The following is a 21,202-nucleotide window of genomic DNA, read 5'->3' on the forward strand; positions in this document are numbered from 1 at the left end:
TTGTGGACTTTACTCCAACTTCAAATGTTCTTTTGATGAATTTGTGGGGGAGAGAGTGGTCTCGCTGTCCTATTCCTCTGCCATATTGTTCCTTCCCTCAACTCTCTAGTTTCTAAGTATGGCTGGACCGTCTGTTGTGACCCCACAGTCTAATGGACAAGAGCTGACTCCTTAAAGGATCGGATATTTGTCGAAATCATCTGAGGATTCTCAGTGACTGTTGGATCACTGGCATTCAATAAAAAATGAACGAATGGCACTTCCCATCTCACTTCAGCATTCACCTAGTTTTTCTGGCAACAGGGGAAATCATTTGGAGCAGGGCCAATTTGACTGTTCCACATAGACATAGCTGAGAAACTTGTCCATCTCTAAACTGATATAATGATGGGACTCACAGAACCTGCTAGAACCTCGCACGACACACACATTCTTATGAAGGATACACACACAGCAGAGCTGGCCATGTCATGGTCAAAGGCACCTGTCCACACACGAATGTAATTTAAGGAAAGAGTAGACAATAAAGCCTTTGAGAATATAAACATGATATTAAGAGTTAAGGCTATTAACCAATAAGTATTTACCAGAAACCTTGGAACATTGAGAAGGAACAAAGATCAGGGGCACCAGACAGGAAATGATTCAGAAGAGGACTGAAATCATGGTTTTCTAATCTTTCGTCTAATTCATTATTAATTCAACAAAATTTCTGAAGCACCTGCCAGGCTCCCAGCGCCAACCATTGCATTATAAGGAGTAAGACAGGTGGGGCCTCACCCTCACTGAACTTGAGTTGTCACAGGGGAGGAGGATAGTAAACAACAAAGTAACACAATTATTTATTTACAACTCTGCTAGTGCCAAGAAAGAAGAGGAAGGGTGCATCACAGGTTGGCGGGAGGAATTCATATAACACACAACCATGTTCATCATTTCAAGGGTACAATTCAGTGCAACAAGAGATTTAATGAGGGTATCTGCTAGACTAAAGGAGATCACAAAAGCTTCTTTTCCTTCAAAGCAACATCTGAGCTGAATTCTGAATGACGGAAAGAGACAAGTTGAAGGGAAGTGAAGATGTTTCTGGGTAGAAAGGAACTGCATAGGTGCCCCAGCAGAAAAAGCTGGGTGGGTGAGAGGCCTGAAGAAGACAGCTATGAGCTGCAGATGGGGAAGCGGTTAGAGGGGTGCAGTCCTGGGGAACAGGAAAAATCCAAATAGTGCAAAACAAAGCTCCCACTCCCAAGTCGGAAGCTAGAATCTAAGATGGACAACTTCGTCTGGACTCCAGGATAGTCTTACATTCAACCCTGGGTCCAACTGTAAATATCTGAGCAGAAATGCAAGGCTGTGACTGTGCATGAGGGTTTACACCCCTGCTCACTCCCAAAGGTCCAGGCTCCCTGCACTGGACATGCAGAAGCCATGAGAGTTTTTGGTCTCTTCCATGAGATAACCCAAAATGACAGTTTTGGCTTATCTGTCAAATGGAATGGGCATTCGTAAAGAATCTGCCTGCAGTGCAGGAGACCCCGGTTCAATTCAAATGGAATACACGTTTTCCTAGACAAATATAAGTGATATGCACCTCACAGTGTGGACTGCTGGAGAGCAAGTTCAGTTCAGTTCAGTTCAGTTCATTTCAGTCGCTCGGTAGTGTCCGACTCTCCGCGACCCCATGAATCACAGCATGCCAGGACTCCCTATCCATCACCAACTCCCTGAGTTCACTCAAACTCATGTCCACAGAGTCGGTGATACCATCCAGCCATCTCATTCTCGGTCGTCCCCTTCTCATCCTGCGCCCAATCTCTCCCAGCATCAGAGTCTTTTCCAGTGAGTCAACTCGTTGCATGAGGTGGCCAAAGTATTGGAGTTTCAGCTTTAGCATCAGTCCTTCCAATGAACACCCAGGATCGATCTCCCCTAGAATGGACTGGTTGGATCTCCTTGCGGTACAAGGGACTGTCAGGAGTCTTCTCCAACACCACAGAGGTGCAAGCAAATAAGGGCACAGTCACGTGGTAGGTGACCCACCCCGGGCTCCTGGAGCAGGCATCATCACACTTGTTCCTTACTGAAACAGCAGTCTGAGAAGAGAGGGCAGGGTAATGAGTTTTCGGTAACAAAGAGGAAAGGGGTGTCAGGGTAAGAAAAGCAGTTCTCGAAGTTCTCTTTCATTGCTGAGCAGGTATGGGAGCATTCCTGGGATCAAGAGAGGAAGTTTGTGTCTCTTCTATCATTAAAAGTAATCTGGCTTCTTCAATTCAGTTTGTTTATTCAGTCTCTTCCTGCCCTCCTTCCCAGCGGTTTGGTTTTCAGGTCTCGGGCAGCAGCAGAGCCTCCCTGGGCCAACATCCCCCAACTCTGCAGGAGCCCCACAGCAGGCAGCACTTACCTGCCAGACCGCACTCTTTCGCAGTGTGCTTCCAGCTCTACACCTTTCCCAATCCTGGGGCCTGCATTAGACTACCCTAGGTGAGGGTTATAGAGCTGACTTCCAAAAGCATTCTTTGCCAAAACCTCTGTGCTATGCTAAGGAACCCTAAATCCTCCAAAGTCAAGTGGAGCCAGGTTGGAGAACAGCCCTCCATTAGTTCCATGCCCAGCTCCCTCCTCCCAAACTCCTACCTCTCCCCCCAAACCTCCCCCCCAACACCAGCTCCCCATCATCCCTCTCTCACCGGGTCCATTCTTAGGGCCTGCCCCTGAAATGTGCAGGTCCCTTTGTAAGGAGGGACCTCTTCTCTGAGACCCAGATGGAAGCCATGCAGCTTTCCCCAACTTTTCTGTCATCAGAAGTTGCGTGCTTTGTTTCCAGAACATTGGCTTAAAACTCTCCATGTTTAGACATCCTTTTTAGGAGCCCAGCTGCCATAGGGCCTCTCCATAGGACCCTGGTACATAACAGACACGTTACTGAGAGAAGGAACACATGGAGCGAAAACCAAGCATCCTCAAACTTCGGCTGGGGCTTGCATCTCAATGTGTTCTCTGCCTGTATCCGCAGTTTTGTTATTGTTCATTTGCTCAATCGTGTCCCTATAGACTGCAGCACGACAGGCCTCCTTGTCCTGAAGTAAATAGTGAACTACCTCCCAGAATTTGCTCAAACTAACGTCCATTGAATCGGTGATGCCATCCAACCATCTCATCCATTGTCACCCCCTTCTCCTCCTGCCCTCAATCTTTCCCAGCATTAGGGTCTTTTCCAGTGAGTTGGCTCTTTGCATGAGGTGGCAAAAGGATTGGAGCTTCGGCCTCAGCATCAGTCCTTCCAATGAATATTCAGGGTTGATTTCCTTTATCATTGACTGTTTTGATCTCTTTGAAGGCCAAGGGACTCTCAAGAGTCTTCTCCAGCACCACTGTTCGAAAGCATCAATCTTCAGCACTCAGCCTTCTTTATGGTTCAACTCTCACATCTGTATATGACTACTGGAAAAACCATAGCTTTGATTATACGGACCTTTGTTGGCGAAGTGACGTCTCTGCTCTTTAATACACTGTCTAGGTTTGTCATAGCTTTTCTTCCAAGGAGCAAGCATCTTTTAATTTCATAGCTGCAGTCATCATCCACAGTGATTTTTGGAGCCCAAGAAAATAAAGTCTGTCACTGTTTTCACTGTTTCCCCATCTATTTGCCATGAAGTGATAGGATCAGATGCCAAGATCTTTGTTTTTTTGAATGCTGAGTTTCAAGCCAGCATTTCCCCTGGTTTAGAAGCTGGTATCAGAATCTCAACCCAAAGAACTAGACCAAACCTTCTGGCACCTGGCATCCCGAGCTTGGAGACCGGCCCTCCTTCCACGGTGCTCATGAGAAGCCTCTGTGTAGGGACCCATTGGCTTGCTGAGGTGTCCTGACCCTGACAAGGGATCCCGGCCAACAGCTCGGAAGCACCAGCTGCCAGTTCAGAGGACGCTTCCAGGAAAGGTCGACTGAAGCTGCTCTGGCAGCCAGGCCTGCAGAGTTCTCCTGGACTCTCAACTTTTCCTTCTTTCTAATCACATAAGACCTAAACTTTGACAAGTTTTTTCCTCTTGGGAGCATTTCCACAGCGTTATCATCATTCTCTGGTGCTTCAGGCCAATGTGAAGCACTGCTGATCCCTTACGGGACCCGCCACAAATTCTGAGGAAACACGTGGGTGAAGCCAGGCAAAGCTCTGAAATGCCAGAGCTGTTTACATTACAAAAGTCTTAGGCTAAAAGATTTCTCCTTCTACTATATTTTGAGGTGCTAGCAGCTAGGAGATAGAGAGAGGCCAGTGACAGCCTGGCACCATTCAGGGCCCCACATGACAGGTGAGTCCAGCCCCCAAATGGCCAAGCCCAGCAAGGAGGCGGTGATGGTGAAATGAGGCTCTCCCGTTAGAGAAAGCAGCATGTGGAGTCCCCGATGGTGCTGGTTTCCCTAATCAAATATTAGGAACAGTTGTCAGGAGGCCAATAGCAAAATCTCACAGAAAAGCCAAGTTCCTCCTGCCACGGGGTCAGGAAAGGCCTGCTTCAGACATTCCTTGTGTCTAAAGCATTCCTTACAGGCATCCTCTGAGGACAGCAATTCACAGGAGGTTCCTCTCCTTACTGGAAACTCTGCACCCATCCTTCCAGGACTCTGTCAGCTTTACTCCCTCATTCTCTCCCTAGCTACAGTCTTACAGATGCCAGATGGCTCTTTCAAGTTCCTCCAGTAGAGCTGGAAGATGGGCAAGGACGCAGGCTGTCTTGAAAGTTAGGACTCAGCTGACACAATATGAATATGGAAGATTTCCAGGCAGCAAAAACCTTATAGCAAGATCTGCTGATTCTCCAATTAAGACATGCAGCCTCAATCCATTTCAGACATTGGTGGAGGAGCTGCTGAAGGATGAAGCTGCTGTACAGTCCAGCTTCCCAAAGAATAACTCTTCTTTCCCAGCCACAAGCCTGAGGAAATGGGGATGAACTTTCTGTAAACTCTGGGAGCAGAAGTGCTTGACACAAAGCCAGCCCAAACATACCTGCTTTCTTGATAGGCCACCCGGAGACCACGACCTCAGGTGGAGGTGATGTCACCTTGGCTGTGACAGACTGACTGGGCAGAGCCCTGGGGAAGGGGGGAGCATCTGAGACCTGGAAGAGTCGTAACCTACCAAAAGTACCACAGCCTCTGTATGGAGAGGGCCCGCACACAGCACCTGGAGCCACAGCAGTCCTCGTAAGGGCGGCATCTGTGGGAGAGAGGGCACAGGCTGTCAGCTTCCCGCAGAAGAAGGGCCGGACCAACTGGGAGGTCCAGGCAGATTTCAGTGTGAAGGACAGAACTGCCACCGCTGCATTTTTTGAAACTAGCAGAGCTGTGGTGGCCCAAACAGAAGGCGCTGAGAGGGACAGTATCATTCAAAGCATCTGTTTGCTACACATCACCGTGGGCAGAATCACAGTGGTTTCCTTCTGGGGAGGCCCTGTAACTGGATGAGCAAAGACTTGCATGAAACCAGAGGGGCGCATCAGCACGCTGCAGATGCTGGGCAGTGCTGACCACATCCGAAGATGGGCACCTGCATCAACAAGGCCAGCGAGCTTAAGTGCAGAGGTTGTGAAGCTGGACAAGTTCTGTGCTTTAGTCCCGGTCTTGCCACTTACTAGCTGCAAGACTGCTAGCAAGTTACTCAACATCTATGAGCCTGTTTCCCCATAAGCAAAAGGCGTGGGAGGGCAGAACCTCCTCACAGCACTGCTGTAAGTCTGAAGGCCTCACCCTCACCTAAAGTGCTGACAAGGGCCATGGCTGCTCACACCTGTCCCGCCCCCTTGATGCTGCACTCATGGTCCTCAGCGCCCTTCCTCCCTGAGCAGAGCCCTGAGAAAGGCCCTCACTCTCCAAGGACAGGCCCAACGCAGGGCCAAGGTTCCAACGGGTCAGCTCGGACTCCTCCAATATCCCCACTCTTCCCCAGCCCCGCTTTCTTTAAGAAAAGAGAGAAGCTATGTAAGCTTCTGCATTTTGGCTTTTATAGACACACTTTCACTACAGCAGTTTCAGTCCAAGTGGCAGTGGGTTGGGTGTGTGTTGAGGGGTAAGGCTGTTTCTTATTAAAGGATCACAGAATTATGATCTATCAAGTTTCTGCCAATTTTCTTCTTAAAAAAAAAAAAAAAGTAGTTGGGAGAAATACACAGTTTGATCCAAGACTTTGGACACTGAATTTTTAGGTAATCCCAGTACAAATTGACTTGTTGTATGTAGAAAAATATGTAGAAAATAGCTCCCTATACAATATTAGCTAAGATGGAGTATTATGAGTTATAATGGAATTCTACATGTCTGAGCTGTAGGGCTGTTTCTCCCTGGTTGGATCCTGGGGCTTCGAGCTCTTTAAACACTCAGCACCCAACCAATGCTATATCCTCTATCATTTCAAGGATAAACTGAGCAGAAAACCCACCAAACCACTGCCATCACACACACACACACACCCATTCCTCCTATAGTCCACGAACATGAACTTCTGTCTACTAGGTAGAAATTCTTGATTTTGACGGGATGCTCCTACATGCTGGAGCATAAGCTAAAATCTGTTTATCTTCTTTTATCCAACCAACAGTTAGCAGAGCACCAAAATGTGTGCTTAAAAACACTACTGGTTCTCACAACCCAGGCATCCAACACAGAGTCATCGAGCTGCCACTCTGAACTCTGCCTGTGCTGGGTCTAGGGGGAGCCATAAAAACCCTAACAGAAGGACATGCAGGAGCTTTCTTTCTAGAAGAAGGGGACAAACAACAAGCAATAAAAACATGAATGGTTAGATGGCAGTAAGTTCCACACGGTGAAAACTAAAGTAGAACCTGGCAAGTTGAAAGCAGTGGGGAAGGCGTGGTGGATGATACAATGTAAAACCAGTTGTTCAAGGATGACTCACTGACAGGGTGACAGCTGAACACAGACCACGCAGACATCCAGCCTGGCTGTGACGAGAACTGCACGAGGGCCTCACTGCTAGGAGAGGATGGCTGGCCCCAGGGCTGCATGCCCTCCAGCTGCAGTGTGGAGAGGAGGCTAAGCACAGCATGGAAGACAAAAGGAAACGCCGAGGGCAGGGCAGCCAGAGACGAGGCCAGGGTTGGATCGGCACTGCACGAACAGCATCATCTGCTGACAGCACGCAGACGCACCATCCACAGTGACTCCTTGCGGCGGGTGTGTGTGTGTGCGCGCGTGCATGTGCGTGCGTGTGTGTTGCGTGTGCGCGCGGAAGTGTGTGTGCGTGCGTGTGTGTGTGTGTGTAGGGAGGCGGGGCACTCGGAGGAGATAAAGGGCTTCTGCCTTCCAGAGTATGTGGAGTTCAGACAATTAATTGTAAACACAAAGAGATGGGACTGTTTCTGACCACGAATTTGCAAAGACAAGAGTCCTTAGCAACTAAGTTAGATCCGAAGATAAATATGATGATGTTGTAGAGAGAATTCAAAGACGGCCCCAAGATGCCCACCCCTCTAGAATGGACGGACTGCATGACCTTCTCCCTTTGAGTGTGGCAGGTCCTGTGACTATGATGGGATGGTCACTCCCATGATTATGAAACATTACATAAGGTAGTATGTTATATAAGACAGCTGTAGCAGACCAGGGAGCCCTCTGTGGCTTTGAAGAAGAGAGCTAGGACTAAGGGTGGTCTCCAAGAGCTGAATGCGACCCCCAGCCGACCAACAAGGAAACTGGAACTTCAGTCCTACAGCATGAATACTGTCAACAACTGAATGAATTTACAAGAGGACCCAAGCTCCAAAAGAGAGCACAACCCAGCCACCCCTTGGTTTCAGCTTAGTGATACCTGGGAGCAAAGGACCCCCTAGTGCTGTGTCCAGACTTGTGATCTATAGGAACTGTAAGATAATAAACACAAATTGTTTCAATCTGCTCACTCGGCCATGACTTATGACTAAACAATAGACAACTTGACAAACGAGAACAAATGTTATACGTTTGGTCACATCTTAAATTCGAGATGCCAGGTCAGTGCTTCACAACTGTCTTATTTAACATGCAAGTAAAATATTATCAACTCCATGTTTGAAATAAGTTCAGGTAACAAGGCGCTGGGGATGTCACACCTCCTCTCAGCCCATGCCACTGTCAGCTGAAGCCAAGAAAGGATTTGGCAAATATTTCAGGAAGGTTTGCACAGACACTGCTTCTCCAGTGACACTGAGTCTTTTGTCACCAAAGGGCTACCTTTTTGGATCCCACTTGATTTTCCTATTCTTCTGCTTGGACCAAGTCATCACCACGATGGTGTGTCGTGATCATGCTCATGAACAGTGACTGTGTAAGACTCCACAACCATTTACTCATGCAAATAAACCAACTGGAAAGGACTGAGAAGCAGGGCAGTGGCAGGATGCCTAAGAAAATAAAAGGGGTTGAGAAGGTATAGAGGGGAAGGCTAAGTTTAATGTGGCACAGTTTAAAGCTTAAAATTTCCCAAAGAACAAACCAAGCCCAGAAGAAACAGGAGGTAAAGGTGAAAATTCAGCAGATGGTAACAGACAAGGTGAAGGAAGCATAGACTTCTTGGGCAAATGGTGGGAGATCCCTGTGATGGAGTTACAAACAAAAATTCAGCAGCCACTCTCTAATAATACCTGAGGGGGTTCTTGCCTTAACATGGAACTGCATATTGACCAAATTTCCTGTACCATTCCATGCCAAGAACTCTCTAAAATTAGCAGATAATATAATTATAAAGACAGAACTAACATAGGAAGATGAGACACTGGGTAAAAGTAAGGCGATGATTTGGAAAGAACTACTAAAGTTCCCACAATATACAACAGAACAGTGTTTTCAGATATTGTGACCCACTAGTGGATTATGAAATCAAGTTACTGGGTTGTAACATCATGTATTTTACAAAGGTAAAGATCAATATTTTTAAAAATCAGAGGGTATCCCACAAAAGGAATGTTTTGTGAAACTTAGGTTTTGGTCACATACAGCCACACAGATATACACATTGCTTCAAACCTACTGTTGTGGAAGCCCCAGGTCAAAAGTGAACAGGCTCAAGTTTCTGTTGTGTCTAGAAGGGATTCTTTCATAATCCTGGTAGGTGCTGGGCAGCTGCAGGCCCAAGTCTCCTGACTAGCAGATCACTTCCTGCTGTTAATGGTGCTGGGCTAAGGGTACTTCCTGCTGATAATGGTGCTGGGCTAAGTCTGGTCCCCTATGACTTCTGTCTGGGTAACACTGATGCTGCTCCTTATTCTATTTGATGTTCTGCAATGATCACATTCTAGAACTCTCGTGGAGAGTTCTGTCAGTTAGAGATACCCCTGCTCATCTGCTTACTATGGACAACCTCTGAATGAGGGTGGGAGGTGGCTGCCCAGGATGGAGAACACAGACAGCAGACACCTGCAGCTTAGGAGCAGTGAGACTGCAATCTTCCAAGCTCAGAACAATTTCTTTCCCACTGTCCTACCACCTTCACCATCAAGATGTTTCCTGCAGAATTAGCTTGACTCCTGACTATAACTAGAGCTGCCCAGCTCTGGCCACAGTGAGGGCTCAAAGGTAACCTGTCTGGTGGCCGTGAACTTGGTACAAAGGAGGAAAGCAGATATAAGAATAAAAATTTAGGAGGGAAAAAGATGGCGGAGGAGTAGGTGGACATGGAGTACATCTCTCTCCACAGATACATCAGGAATACACCTTCAGACACAGAAGTGCATGCAGAACACCAACTGAGAGCAGACAGGAGTACCTGACCAGCGGAAGAGAATATATAGAATCACGCAAAACTCAGTAGGATGAAGGAACTAGCGGGGAAAACAGGAGTCTTAGTAGGACTGGACCTGCCCACAGTGGGTAGGGGAACTGAAGCAGGGGTCTGATCCCCACAGCGGGGCAACTGTCTGAATCAGTGGAGAAACATTTAAGGTTGAGGGTGAAACAGCTGATCTGTGTCAGCCTAAATGGAATGAGAATCAGACAGTCCTTGCTGCAGCCATACATACCCCAGACAGGAATGCTGGTCTCCTGGAAGGCACAGAGGCTGGGAGCTGGAGTTTAGGGAATGTGGGGCGATCCCAGGGCGAGGGCTGCTGTTGACCGCAGACAGATGGATCGAGGTGATGTTAGGGAGGAGATTGTGGCAGGAAATGATGGTGGAGGAAAGCCAGGCAGCCATGGAAGCAAGGCGATACTGCTGAGTCGCGTCATAGTCTCTCTCTTCCCACATGCCAGCATTAGCAGCTGAACAATAGAGAAGCTGGCCCATCAAACACCTGATGCACTGAACCACAGGGTAGGATGCCAGCCAGGGTGCTTCTTTCAGTGACTGATGCCCTGAACTTCAGAGTAGGACCCCACTCAGGGTGTCCCTTTAAGTGCCTGATGCACCCAAACAACAGAGAAGGACCCCAGGCAAGGGAGCCCTCCAAGTGCCTGAACAGGCGGAGCTATGGAGAAAGACTGGCCAAAGAGGCCTTCTGATCGCCAGCTACAAGAGGCTCAAACAAAAAAGACTTTGATAGGGCCATAACTCCTGCGGTGGAGGCAGTCTGTGTCCCTGCACACTTGGTGCTGTCAGGGTCCCCAAAAGCCAAGCAGCTGCTCCACCTTCATGCTCAACTCACTGGGGCAGAGCTGCCACGGGCAAAAACAGTCTTATGTCTATGCGCACAGGGTTGCTTTGGTCGTGTCCAACTCTTTGCGACCCTGTAGACTATGGCCTGCCAGGCTTCTCTGTCAGAGAGGGAGTCCTCCAGGCAAGAATACTGGAGGATATTGGCCAATACTGGTTGCCATACCCTTCTAGAGCACTGTATTTCCTACAGCCCTAGCCACAAACTCCCCTGAATACCTGGTGCTGCCAGAATCCCTGCAACCCAAGCAGCTGCACCACCTCCACACCTCGCCCTCACAGGGCAAACCCAAGTCCTCCAGGGCTACCCCAGTGGACAACCCACAGGTAGAGGTGGAAATAAAACCAAAATAGAAACCCAGGGGCAGTGTGGCTAAGAAAGAAGACCCAAAACCTTCCCACCAGCTGTATAAGCTGCAGATTAAAACCACACGATCAACTAACCACACCCTGTGTCTATGGAATATATAAAAGGCCACTGAGGGCTCCCACAAAAGAAAACGCACTAGCTCTGATAGCTGTGGAGGCAAGAACACACAGGAGTAGGACCAGATTAGAATCTGAGCTGCCCCCACAGCAGGTCCAGAGATCAGCACAGTGTTGGAGCTCATCCTAGGGAGGTGAGGTGGAATGTGACTCCCAGCGAGGTAAAGGACTCTGACAGAAGTGACTCAGAAAAACATTTATTATTCTTTTTTTGACTTGTTCTGTAGATTCTGTTGGATTTCCCCCCCTTTTTCCTCCTCTGTTGTAGTTGTCAATTTTATTGGCACTAAGAGATCCAACTAAGCTTTTGAGTTTTTTCCCCCTCAGTTACATTTTTTATAGTTGTCATAAATCTCTGCCTCCTAGTTGGGCTTTTGCAGTTCTGTGGAGCTTTCCTCTATTTTTTTCTTTTCTCTTTTTTTAATTTTAATTTTTTAAACCTATTATTATTTTTCTACATTTATTCCTTTGTTTGCTTTTCCTACTGGTCTTTCCTCCTTGCAGTTTATCTTTAACATACATAAATCTTCTTTATCTACCTCTATTTAACTCTGCATATCTATTTTTTCTTTCTTTACTTTCTCTGCTTTCCTGTCAATATATTTGCTAGCTTTATTTTCATTGCTTTATTCCCCAATTGGCACCTTGCTTTAGTTTTCTTTTCCAGTGTGTGCTTTAATTACTTTTGTTCTGGTAGATATAATTTTTGGGTTCCTTTGTTTGCCAGGTCAATTATTATATTTTATTTTTGTTGGACTGTTTTGATTTTGCTTAAGGGTGTATATACATATGTGTATATTCAGTCACATTTTCTAATGTTGTTATAAACCTCTGCCTCTACATCGGGCTTTTGCAGTTCTGTGGAATATTCCTTTTTTCTTTACTCTTCTGTTTTTTTTAAATTTTCTCATTCTTAGAATTTTAATTTTTTAAAACATATTGTATTTTTCTACATTTATTTTTTTGTTTGCCTTTCCTTCTGTTCTTTTTCCATTTCAGTTCAGTTCATTTCAGTCGCTCAGTCGTATCCGACCCTGCGACCCCATGAATCACACCACGCCAGGCCTCCCTGTCCATCACCAACTCCTGGAGTTCACTCAAACTCACCTCCATCGAGTTGGTGATGCCATCCAGCCATCTCATTCTCTGTCGTCCCCTTCTCGTCCTGCGCCCAATCTCTCCCAGCATCAGAGTCTTTTCCAGTGAGTCAACTCTTCGCATGAGGTGCCAAAGTATTGGAGTTTCAGCTTTAGCATCAGTACTTCCAATGAACACCCAGGATTGATCTCCTTTAGAATGCACTGGTTGGATCTTCTTGCGGTCCAAGGGACTCTCAAGAGTCTTCTCCAGCACCACAGTTCAAAAGCATCAATTTTTCAGCGATCAGCTTTCTTCACAGTCCAACTCTCACATCCATACATGACCACAGGAAAAACCATAGCCTTGACTAGATGGACCTTTGTTGGCAAAGTAATGTCTCTGCTTTTTAATACACTATCTAGGTTGGTCATAACTTTCCTTCCAAGGAGTAAGCGTCTTTTAATTTCATGGCTGCAATCAGCATCTGCAGTGATTTTGGAGCCCCCAAAAATAAAGTCTGACACTGTTTCCACTGTTTACCCATCTATTTCCCATGAAGTGATGGGAGCAGATGCCATGATCTTAGTTTTCTGAATGTTGAGCTTTAAGCCAACTTTTTCACTCTCCTCTTTCACTTTCATCAAGAGGCTCTTTAGTTCCTCTTCACTTTCTGCCATAAGGGTGGTGTCATCTGCATATCTGAGGTTATTGATATTTCTCCTGGAAATCTTGATTCCAGCCTGTGCTTCTTCCAGCCCAGCGTTCCTCATGATGTACTCTGCATAGAAGTTAAATAAGCAGGGTGACAATATACAGCCTTGACGTACTCCTTTTCCTATTTGGAACCAGTCCGTTGTTCCATGTCCAGTTCTAACTGTTGCTTCCTGACCTGCATACAGGTTTCTCAAGAGGCAGGTCAGGTGGTCTGGTATTCCCTTCTCTTTCAGACTTTTCCACAGTTTGTGGTGATCCACACAGTCAAAGGCTATGGCATAGTCAATAAGGCAGAAATAGATGTTTTTCTGGAACTCTCTTGCTTTTTCCATGATCCAGCGGATGTTGGCAATTTGATCTCTGTTTCAGTTAATCTTTAATGTATGTAAATCTTCTTCACCTACCTCTATTTAACTTTGCATATCTAGTCTTTCTTTCCTTTCTTTCTTTTCTTTCCTCTCAACATATTTCTTAGTTTTGTTTTCACTGCTTTATTCCCCAATTGACACCTTGCTTTAGTTTTGTTTTCCAGTTTGTGCTTAATTTTGTTCTTAACTGGTCAATATAATTTTTCATTTGCCGGGTCAATCTACTGTACTTTATTTTTGTTGGACTGTTTTCACTTTGCTCATGGGTGTATATGTATATACGTATATTCCATTATTTTAATTAGTATTTGCTTGATTTTGTAACTGCTGTTTCTCTTGGGTTCATCTTTGGTTTCTCGCTTTTGGATATTTGTTTTAATCTCACTTAATGCCATAACAAACCACTTGTGGAATCTTCGTTCCTGGCCAGAAATCAAGCCCTGAGCCTTTGGACTGGGAGCACGGACTCCAAGACCATAGACTGCCAGAGAACTAACCCTAGGGAGTATCAAATAGTGAGAACTCACACAAAGGAAATCACTGAAATACGAGACCCTGCATCACCCAACCACCAGTAGTACCCCATGTGGGATGCCTCATCTAAACAACAAACAAAACAAGAATACAAACCCAGTCATCAGCAGACATGATTACCACCTCACTCAGCCTTGCCCATTAAAGGAAAAACAAACAAACAAAAACTCAGCACAAATTTCACCTTACATAAAGCTCACATAAACCACTGGACCAACCTTAGGAGGGCATAAACCAAAAAGAAGAATGAATTTAACCTTCTTCAAGGAAAGAATTCAACTTTCTTTGAAGCCTGGGAAAGGGGACCTCAAACACAATAACTTAAAAATAATAATAATGATGAAAACCCAGAGAAATACTGAACAAATGAAGGAACAAACCTGAAACACAGAAGTTCAAATAAATGAAGGGGAAATAGGCAAACTACCTGAAAAAGAATTCAGAATAATGATAGTAAAGATGATCGAAAACCTTGAAAACAAAATGAAGAAAATGCAACAATCAGTTAACAAAGACCTAGGAGAATTAAAGAATAAACACACAGATACAAACAACACAATTACTTAAATTAAAAATAATCTAGAAAGAGTCAATAGCAGAATATCTGAAGTAGAAGAATGAATCAGTGAGCTGGAAGATAAAATGGTGGAAATAACTTCTGAAGAGCAGAATAAAGTAAAAAGAAGGAAAGAGGCTGAGGACAGTCTCAGAGACCTCTGGGGCCATATCAAACACACCAACATTCGAATTACAGGGGTCCCAGAAGAAGAAGAGAAAAAGAAAGTGTATGAGAAAATTTTTGAAGAGATTATAGTTGAAAATTTCCCCAACATGGAAAAGAAAGTAGTCAATCAAGTCCAGGAGGCACAAAGAGTCCCATAAAGGGTAAACCCAAGGAGAAATATGCCAAGACACATACTAATCAAACTAACAAATACTAAACACAAAGAAGAATATTAATAGCAGCAAGGGAGAAGCAACAAGTAACATACAAGGGAAACCCCATACACTTAATAGCTGATCTTTCAGTAGAAACTCCGCAGGCCAGAAGGGAATGACAGGATACATTTAAAGTACCGAAAGGCAAAAATCTACAACCAAGATTACTGTACCTGGCAAGGATCTCATTCAGAATTGATGGAGAAATAAAAAAGCTTTTCAGACAAGCAAAAGTTAAGAGAATTCAGTACCACCAAACCGTCTTTACAACAAAGGTTGCTGCTGCTGCTGCTGCTAAGTCACTTCAGTCGTGTCCGACTCTGTGCGACCCCATAGACAGAAGCCCACCAGGCCCCCCCGTCCCTGGGATTCTCCAGGCAAGAACACTGGAGTGGGTTGCCATTTCCTTCTCCAACGTGTGAAAGTGAAAAGTGAAAGTGAAGTCGCTCAGTCGTGTCCGACCCTTAGCGACCCCACGGACTGCAGCCTACCAGGCTCCTCCATCCATGGGATTTTCTAGGCAATAGTACTGGAGTGGCTTGCCATTGCCTTCTCCGACAACAAAGGTTAACAGGACTTATATAGTCAAGAAATACAAGAGAAGAAAAAAGATCTACAAAATCAACCCCAAACAATTAAGAAAATGGCAATAGGAACATATATATCAATAATTACTTTAAATGTAAATGGATTAAACGCTCCAACCAAAAGACACAGACTGGCTGAATGGATTCAAAAGCAAGGCCCATATATGTCTTGTCTACAAGAAACCCACTTCAGAACTCAAGACACATATAGACTGAAAGTGAGAGGATGGAAAAATTCCATGCAAATGGGAAGCAAAAGAAAGCTGGAGCAGCAATCCTCATATCAGCCAAAATAGGCCTTAATATAAAGAAGATTACAAGAGATAAGGAAGGATACTACATAATGATCAAGGGATCGATTTATTAGGAAGACATAGCAATTGTAAATATCTATGTACCCAACATAAGAGCAGCTCAATACCGAAGACAAACACTAACCGACATAAAAGGAGAAATTGACAGTAACACAATAATAGTAGGAGACTTTAACACCCCACTCACACCAATGGACAGATCATCAAAATAGAAAAATAATAAGGAAACACAAGTCTTAAATGATGAGTTGGATCTCCTTGATATCTTCAGGACTTTCTATCCAAATGAGAAAGAATACACCTTCTTCTCAAGCACACATGGAACATTCTCTAGGATAGATCACATCTTGGGTCACAAGTCAAATCTCAGTAAATTTAAGAAAATTAAAATCACAATCAAGCATCTTCTCTGACCACAATGCTATTAGACTACATATCAATTACAAGAAAAAAATGTAAGAAACACAAACACATGGAGACTAAACAACACGTTTTCTAAATAACCAAAAGGTTACTGAAGAAATCAAAAGGCAAATCAAAAAATTTCTAGAAACAAATGACAATGAAAACACAACAACACAACACCTATGGGATGCAGCAAAAGCAGTTCTAATAGGGAAGTTTATAGCAGTACAATCCTACCTCAAGAGACAGGAAAAAGATCAAATAGACAGCCTAACTTTACACCTAAAACAACTGGAAGAAGAACAACAAAACCCCAAAATTAGTAGTAGAAAAGAAATCATAAAGATCCAAGCAGAAATAAATGAAAAAGAAATGAAAGAAACAATAGTAAAGATTAATAAAGCTAAAAGCTGGTTCTTTGAGAAGATAAACAAAATTGACAAACTTTTAGTGAGACTCATCAAAAAAAGAGAAATAATCAAATCAACAAAATTAGAAATGAAAGAGAAGAGGTTACAACAGACAGTGCAGAAATACAAAGGATTATTATAGACTATTATGAACAACGATATGTCAATAAAATAGATAACCTGGAAGAAATGGACAGATTCTTAGAAAAGTTCAATCTTCCAAGACTGAACCAGGAAGAAATAGAAAATATGAACAAATCAATTACAAGCATTGAAATTGAAACTATGATCAAAAATCTCCCAAGAAACAAAAGCCCAGTACCAGATGGCGTCACAGGAGAATTCTATCAAACATTTAGAGACAAGCTAATGCCTATCCTTCTAAAACTCTTTCAAAAATTGCAGAGGAAGAAGCACTTCCAAATTCGTTCTATGAGACCACCATCACCCTGATACCCAAACCAGGCAAAGACAACACACAAAAAAGAAAACTACAGGCCAGTATCACTGATGAACACAGAGGCAAAAACCCTCAACAAAATTTTAGCAAACAGAATTCAGCAACACATCAAAAAGCTCATACACCATGATCAAGTTGGGTTTATTCCAGGAATGCGAGGATTCTTCAATATATGCAAATCAATCAACGTGATACACCATATTAACAAATCGAAAGATAAAACCCAGATGATAATCTCAATAGATGCAGAAAAAGCCTTTGACAAAGTTCAGCACCCATTTGTGATTAAAACTCTTCAAAAAATGGGCACAGAAGGAACCTACCTCAACATAGTAAAAGCCATATATGATAAGCCTACAGCAAACATTACTCTTAATGGTGAGTAACTGAAATCATTCCCCCTAAGATCAGGAACAAGACAAGGGTGTCCACTTTCACTACTATTATTCAATATAGCTCAGGAAGTCCTAGCTAAAGCTATCAGAGGAGAAAAAGAAATAAAAGGAATCCAGATAGGAAAAGAAGAAGTAAAGCTCTCACAGTTTGCAGATGACAGGATACTGTACATAGAAAAGCCTAAAGATAGTATCAGAAAATTACTAGATCTAAGCAGTGAATTTAGCAAAGTTGCAGGATACAAAATCTATACATGGAAATCACTTGCATTTCTATATACTAACAATGAGAAATCAGAAAGAGAAATTAAGGAATCAATCCCATTCACCATCGCAACAAAAAGAATTAAATATCTAGGAATAAACTTACCTAAGGAGACAAAAGAATTGTACACAGAAAATGATAAGACAATAATGAAAGAAATCAAAGACAATATAAACAGATGGAGAGATAGTCCATGTTTCTGGGTAGGAATAATCAATATTGTGAAAATGAGTATACTACCAAATGCAAACTACAGATTTAATGCGATCCCTATAAAATTACCAATGGCATTTTTCACAGAACTAGATAAAAAAATTGCACAATTCATGTGGAAACACAAAAGACCCCAAATAGCCAAAGCAGTATTGAGAAAGAAGAATGGAGCTGGAGGAATCAAACTCCCTGACTTCAGATTATACTACAAAGCTACAGTCATCAGGACAGTATGGTACTGGCACAAAAACAGAAATACTGATCAATGGAACAAGATAGAAAATCCATAGATAAACCCATGCACCTATGGGTACCTTATTTTTGACAAAGGAGGCAAGAATATACAATGGGGCAAAGACAGCCTCTTCAATAAATGGTGGTGGGACAACTGGACAACTACATATAAAAGAATGAAATTAGAACACTTCCTAACACCACAAAGATAAACTCAAAATGAAGCAAAGAGCTAAATGTAAGACCAGAAACTATAAAATTCTTGAGAAAAATATAGGCAGAACACTCAATGACATAAATCAAAGCAAGATCCTCTTTGACCCACCTCCTAGAAGTTAAAACAAAAGTAAACAAGTGGGACCAGATTAAACTTAAAAGCTTTTGCACAGCAAAGGAAACTATAAACAAGGTTAAAAGATAACCCTTAGAATTGGAGAAAATAATAGCAAAGGAAACAACTGACAAAAGATAATTTCCAAAATATACAAGTAGCTCATACAACTCAATACCAGAAAAACAAACAACCCAATCAGAAAGTGGGAAAAAGACCTAAATAGACATTTCTCCAAAGAAAACATACAAATGGCTAACAAACACATGTAAAGATGTTCAACATCACTCATTATTAGAGAAATGCATATCAAAACCACAATGAGATATCACCTCACACTGGTCAGAATGGCCATCATCAAAAAGTCTACAAATAATAAATGCTGGAGAGGGTGTGGAGAAAAGGAAACGCTATTGCACTGTTGGTGGAAATGTAAATTGATCCGGCCACTATGGAAGATGATATGAAGATTCCTTAAAAAACTAGGAATAAAACCACATATCACCCAGCAGTCCCACTCTAGGCATATACCCTGAGGAAACCAAAATCGAAAGAGACACATGTATCCCATTGTTCACGGCAGTGCTATTCACAATAGCTAGAACATGGAAGCAACCTAGATGTCCATCGACAGATAAATCGATAAGGTTGTTGTATGTAAACACAATGGGATATTACTCAGCCACAAAAAAAGGAATGCGTTTGAGTCAGTTCTGATGAGGTGGATGAATCTAGAACCAATTATTCAGAGTGAAGTGAGTCAGAAACAGAAAGATAAATACTGTATTCTAACGCATATATACAGAATCTAAAAAAATGGAACTGAATAATTTTTTTACAGGGCAGCAGTGGAGAAGCAGACATACAGAATAGACTTATAGACATGGGGAGAGGGGAGGAGAGGGTGATATGTATGGGAAGTGTAACACTGAAGCTTACATTCAGTTCAGTTCAGTTCAGTCACTCAGTCGTGTCCGACTCTCCGCGACCCCATGAATCACAGCACGCCAGGCATCCCTGTCCATCACCAACTCCCGGAGTACACTCAAACCCATGTCCACAGAGTCGGTGATGCCATCCAGCCATCTCATTCTCGGTCGTCCCCTTCTCCTCCCGCCCCCAACCTTTCCCAGCATCAGAGTCTTTTCCAGTGAGTCAACTCGTCGCATGAGGTGGCCAAAGTATTGCAGTTTCAGCTTTAGAATCAGTCCTTCCAATGAACACCCAGGATTGATCTCCCTTAGAATGGACTGGTTGGATCTCCCTGCGGTACAAGGGACTTTCAAGAGTCTTCTCCAACACCACAGGCTTACATTACCATATGTAAAATATACAGCTAACAGGAATTTCCTGTATGGCTCAGGAAACTCAAACCGGGGCTCTGTGTCAACCTAGAGGGGTGTAATGGGGTGGGAAATGGGAGGGAGGTTCAAAAGGGAGGAGACATATGTATACCTATGGCTGATAGATGTTGATATTTGACAGAAAACAACGAAGTTTTGTAAAGCAAATAAAAAATAATTAATTAAATAAAGAATAAAAATTTAGTGAGGCTTTTCCCCTTCTTTTTTTGGTGTGTGGAATTCTGTGGGCCACACTCAGAAGCTGTGGGATGTGATGCAGAGGGACGTTGTTATGACTGAACTGCGTCTCCCCAAAATGCCTGTGTTTAAGTCCTTAGCCTCAGTGTGACTGAATTTAAAGATGGACCCTTTAAAAAGGTAATTACGGTTAAATGAGGCCATAAGGGTGGGGTCCTGATTTGATAAAACACTTCCCTTCAGAGGTGTATTCATCAGGAAATATTTACTCCTTTGAAATCTGAACTCCTGCAGCAAACTAGCTCCCATTTTAGACGAAGCACACATGATTAGAATGTCCACAAGCTTTTAAACATATTCAGAGCATTTTGTCTCAATTACACACACACACATACCTCAGTCTGGGAACAAAGATTACAAGTATATAAATTTTTATACAGTGGAATACTACTCAGCTTTAAAAAGAATAAAATAATGCCACTTGGAGCAACAGAGAAGGACCTAGAGATCATTATACTAAGTGAAATCAGAGAAAGACAAATAACATCTGATATCATCTATATGTGGAATCTAAACTATGACACTGGAGAAGGCAATGGCAAGCCACTCCAGTACTCTTGCCTAGAAAATCGCATGGACAGAGGAGCCTGGTGGGCTGCAGTCCATGGGGTCGCTACTAGTCGGACACGACTGAGCGACTTCACTTTCACACATTAGAGAAGGAAATGGCAACCCACTCCAGTGTTCTTGCCTGGAGAATCCCAGGGACGGGGGAGTCTGGTGGGTGTCCGTCTATGGGGTCACACAGAGTCGGACACGACTGAAGCGACTTAGCAGCAGCAGCAAACTATGACACAGACAAACAGAAACAGACTCACAGACATAGAAACAAATGTATAGTTACCTAAGGGGAATGGTGGGGAGTGAGGGGGGAATAAATTAGGAGTCTTGGGATAGCAGATACAGAAAACCAAGTGAAAAATAGATAAACAGCAAAGTCCTACTGTAATTCAATACTCAATATCAATAAAAACATTTTTAAAAGTACATTGATTCTGATATACTAGTTCAAATTAGTCTCTGTTGGCAAGATTCAAGATCTAAGTGATCTAAGACCTAAGATCTAAGACCTCTCACTTTTCAGGATCCAAATTTGGAACACCAGCAGAAATATGCAGTCAACTGATTATCTGCCTCCATTTCATAAGACAGTGTCCTCTATGCTCTCTTTGTTTAGCTGAAGATCCATTCACTCCAAGCACACCTGTGCTATCTGCGGTACTGGC

General features: G+C 43.5%; 1 protein-coding gene across 3 annotated transcripts in view; it reads right to left on the reverse strand.

Annotated features, from left to right (window-relative positions):
* Positions 1-21,202, reverse strand: part of VOPP1 (VOPP1 WW domain binding protein) — a 180,155-nt gene that overhangs the window by 38,327 nt on the left and 120,626 nt on the right. For 2 of the 3 annotated variants that reach the window (XM_088831757.1, XM_055414816.2), the window contains one exon: positions 5,142-5,219. Coding sequence is in view for 1 of the 3 variants with exons in the window: in XM_055414816.2 (XP_055270791.1) it covers positions 5,142-5,219 (78 nt within the window). In the remaining 2 variants the exon portion in view is untranslated. Of the gene's footprint in view, positions 1-5,141; positions 5,220-10,011; positions 10,054-21,202 lie in introns of those variants that run through there. The other variant, XM_088831756.1, reaches the window with a different exon arrangement.

The sequence above is a fragment of the Moschus berezovskii genome, chromosome 24 (assembly GCF_049115385.1).
Source record: "Moschus berezovskii isolate FMDL1 chromosome 24, NW_MosBer_1.0, whole genome shotgun sequence".
Classification (NCBI taxonomy): Eukaryota; Metazoa; Chordata; class Mammalia; order Artiodactyla; family Moschidae; genus Moschus; species Moschus berezovskii.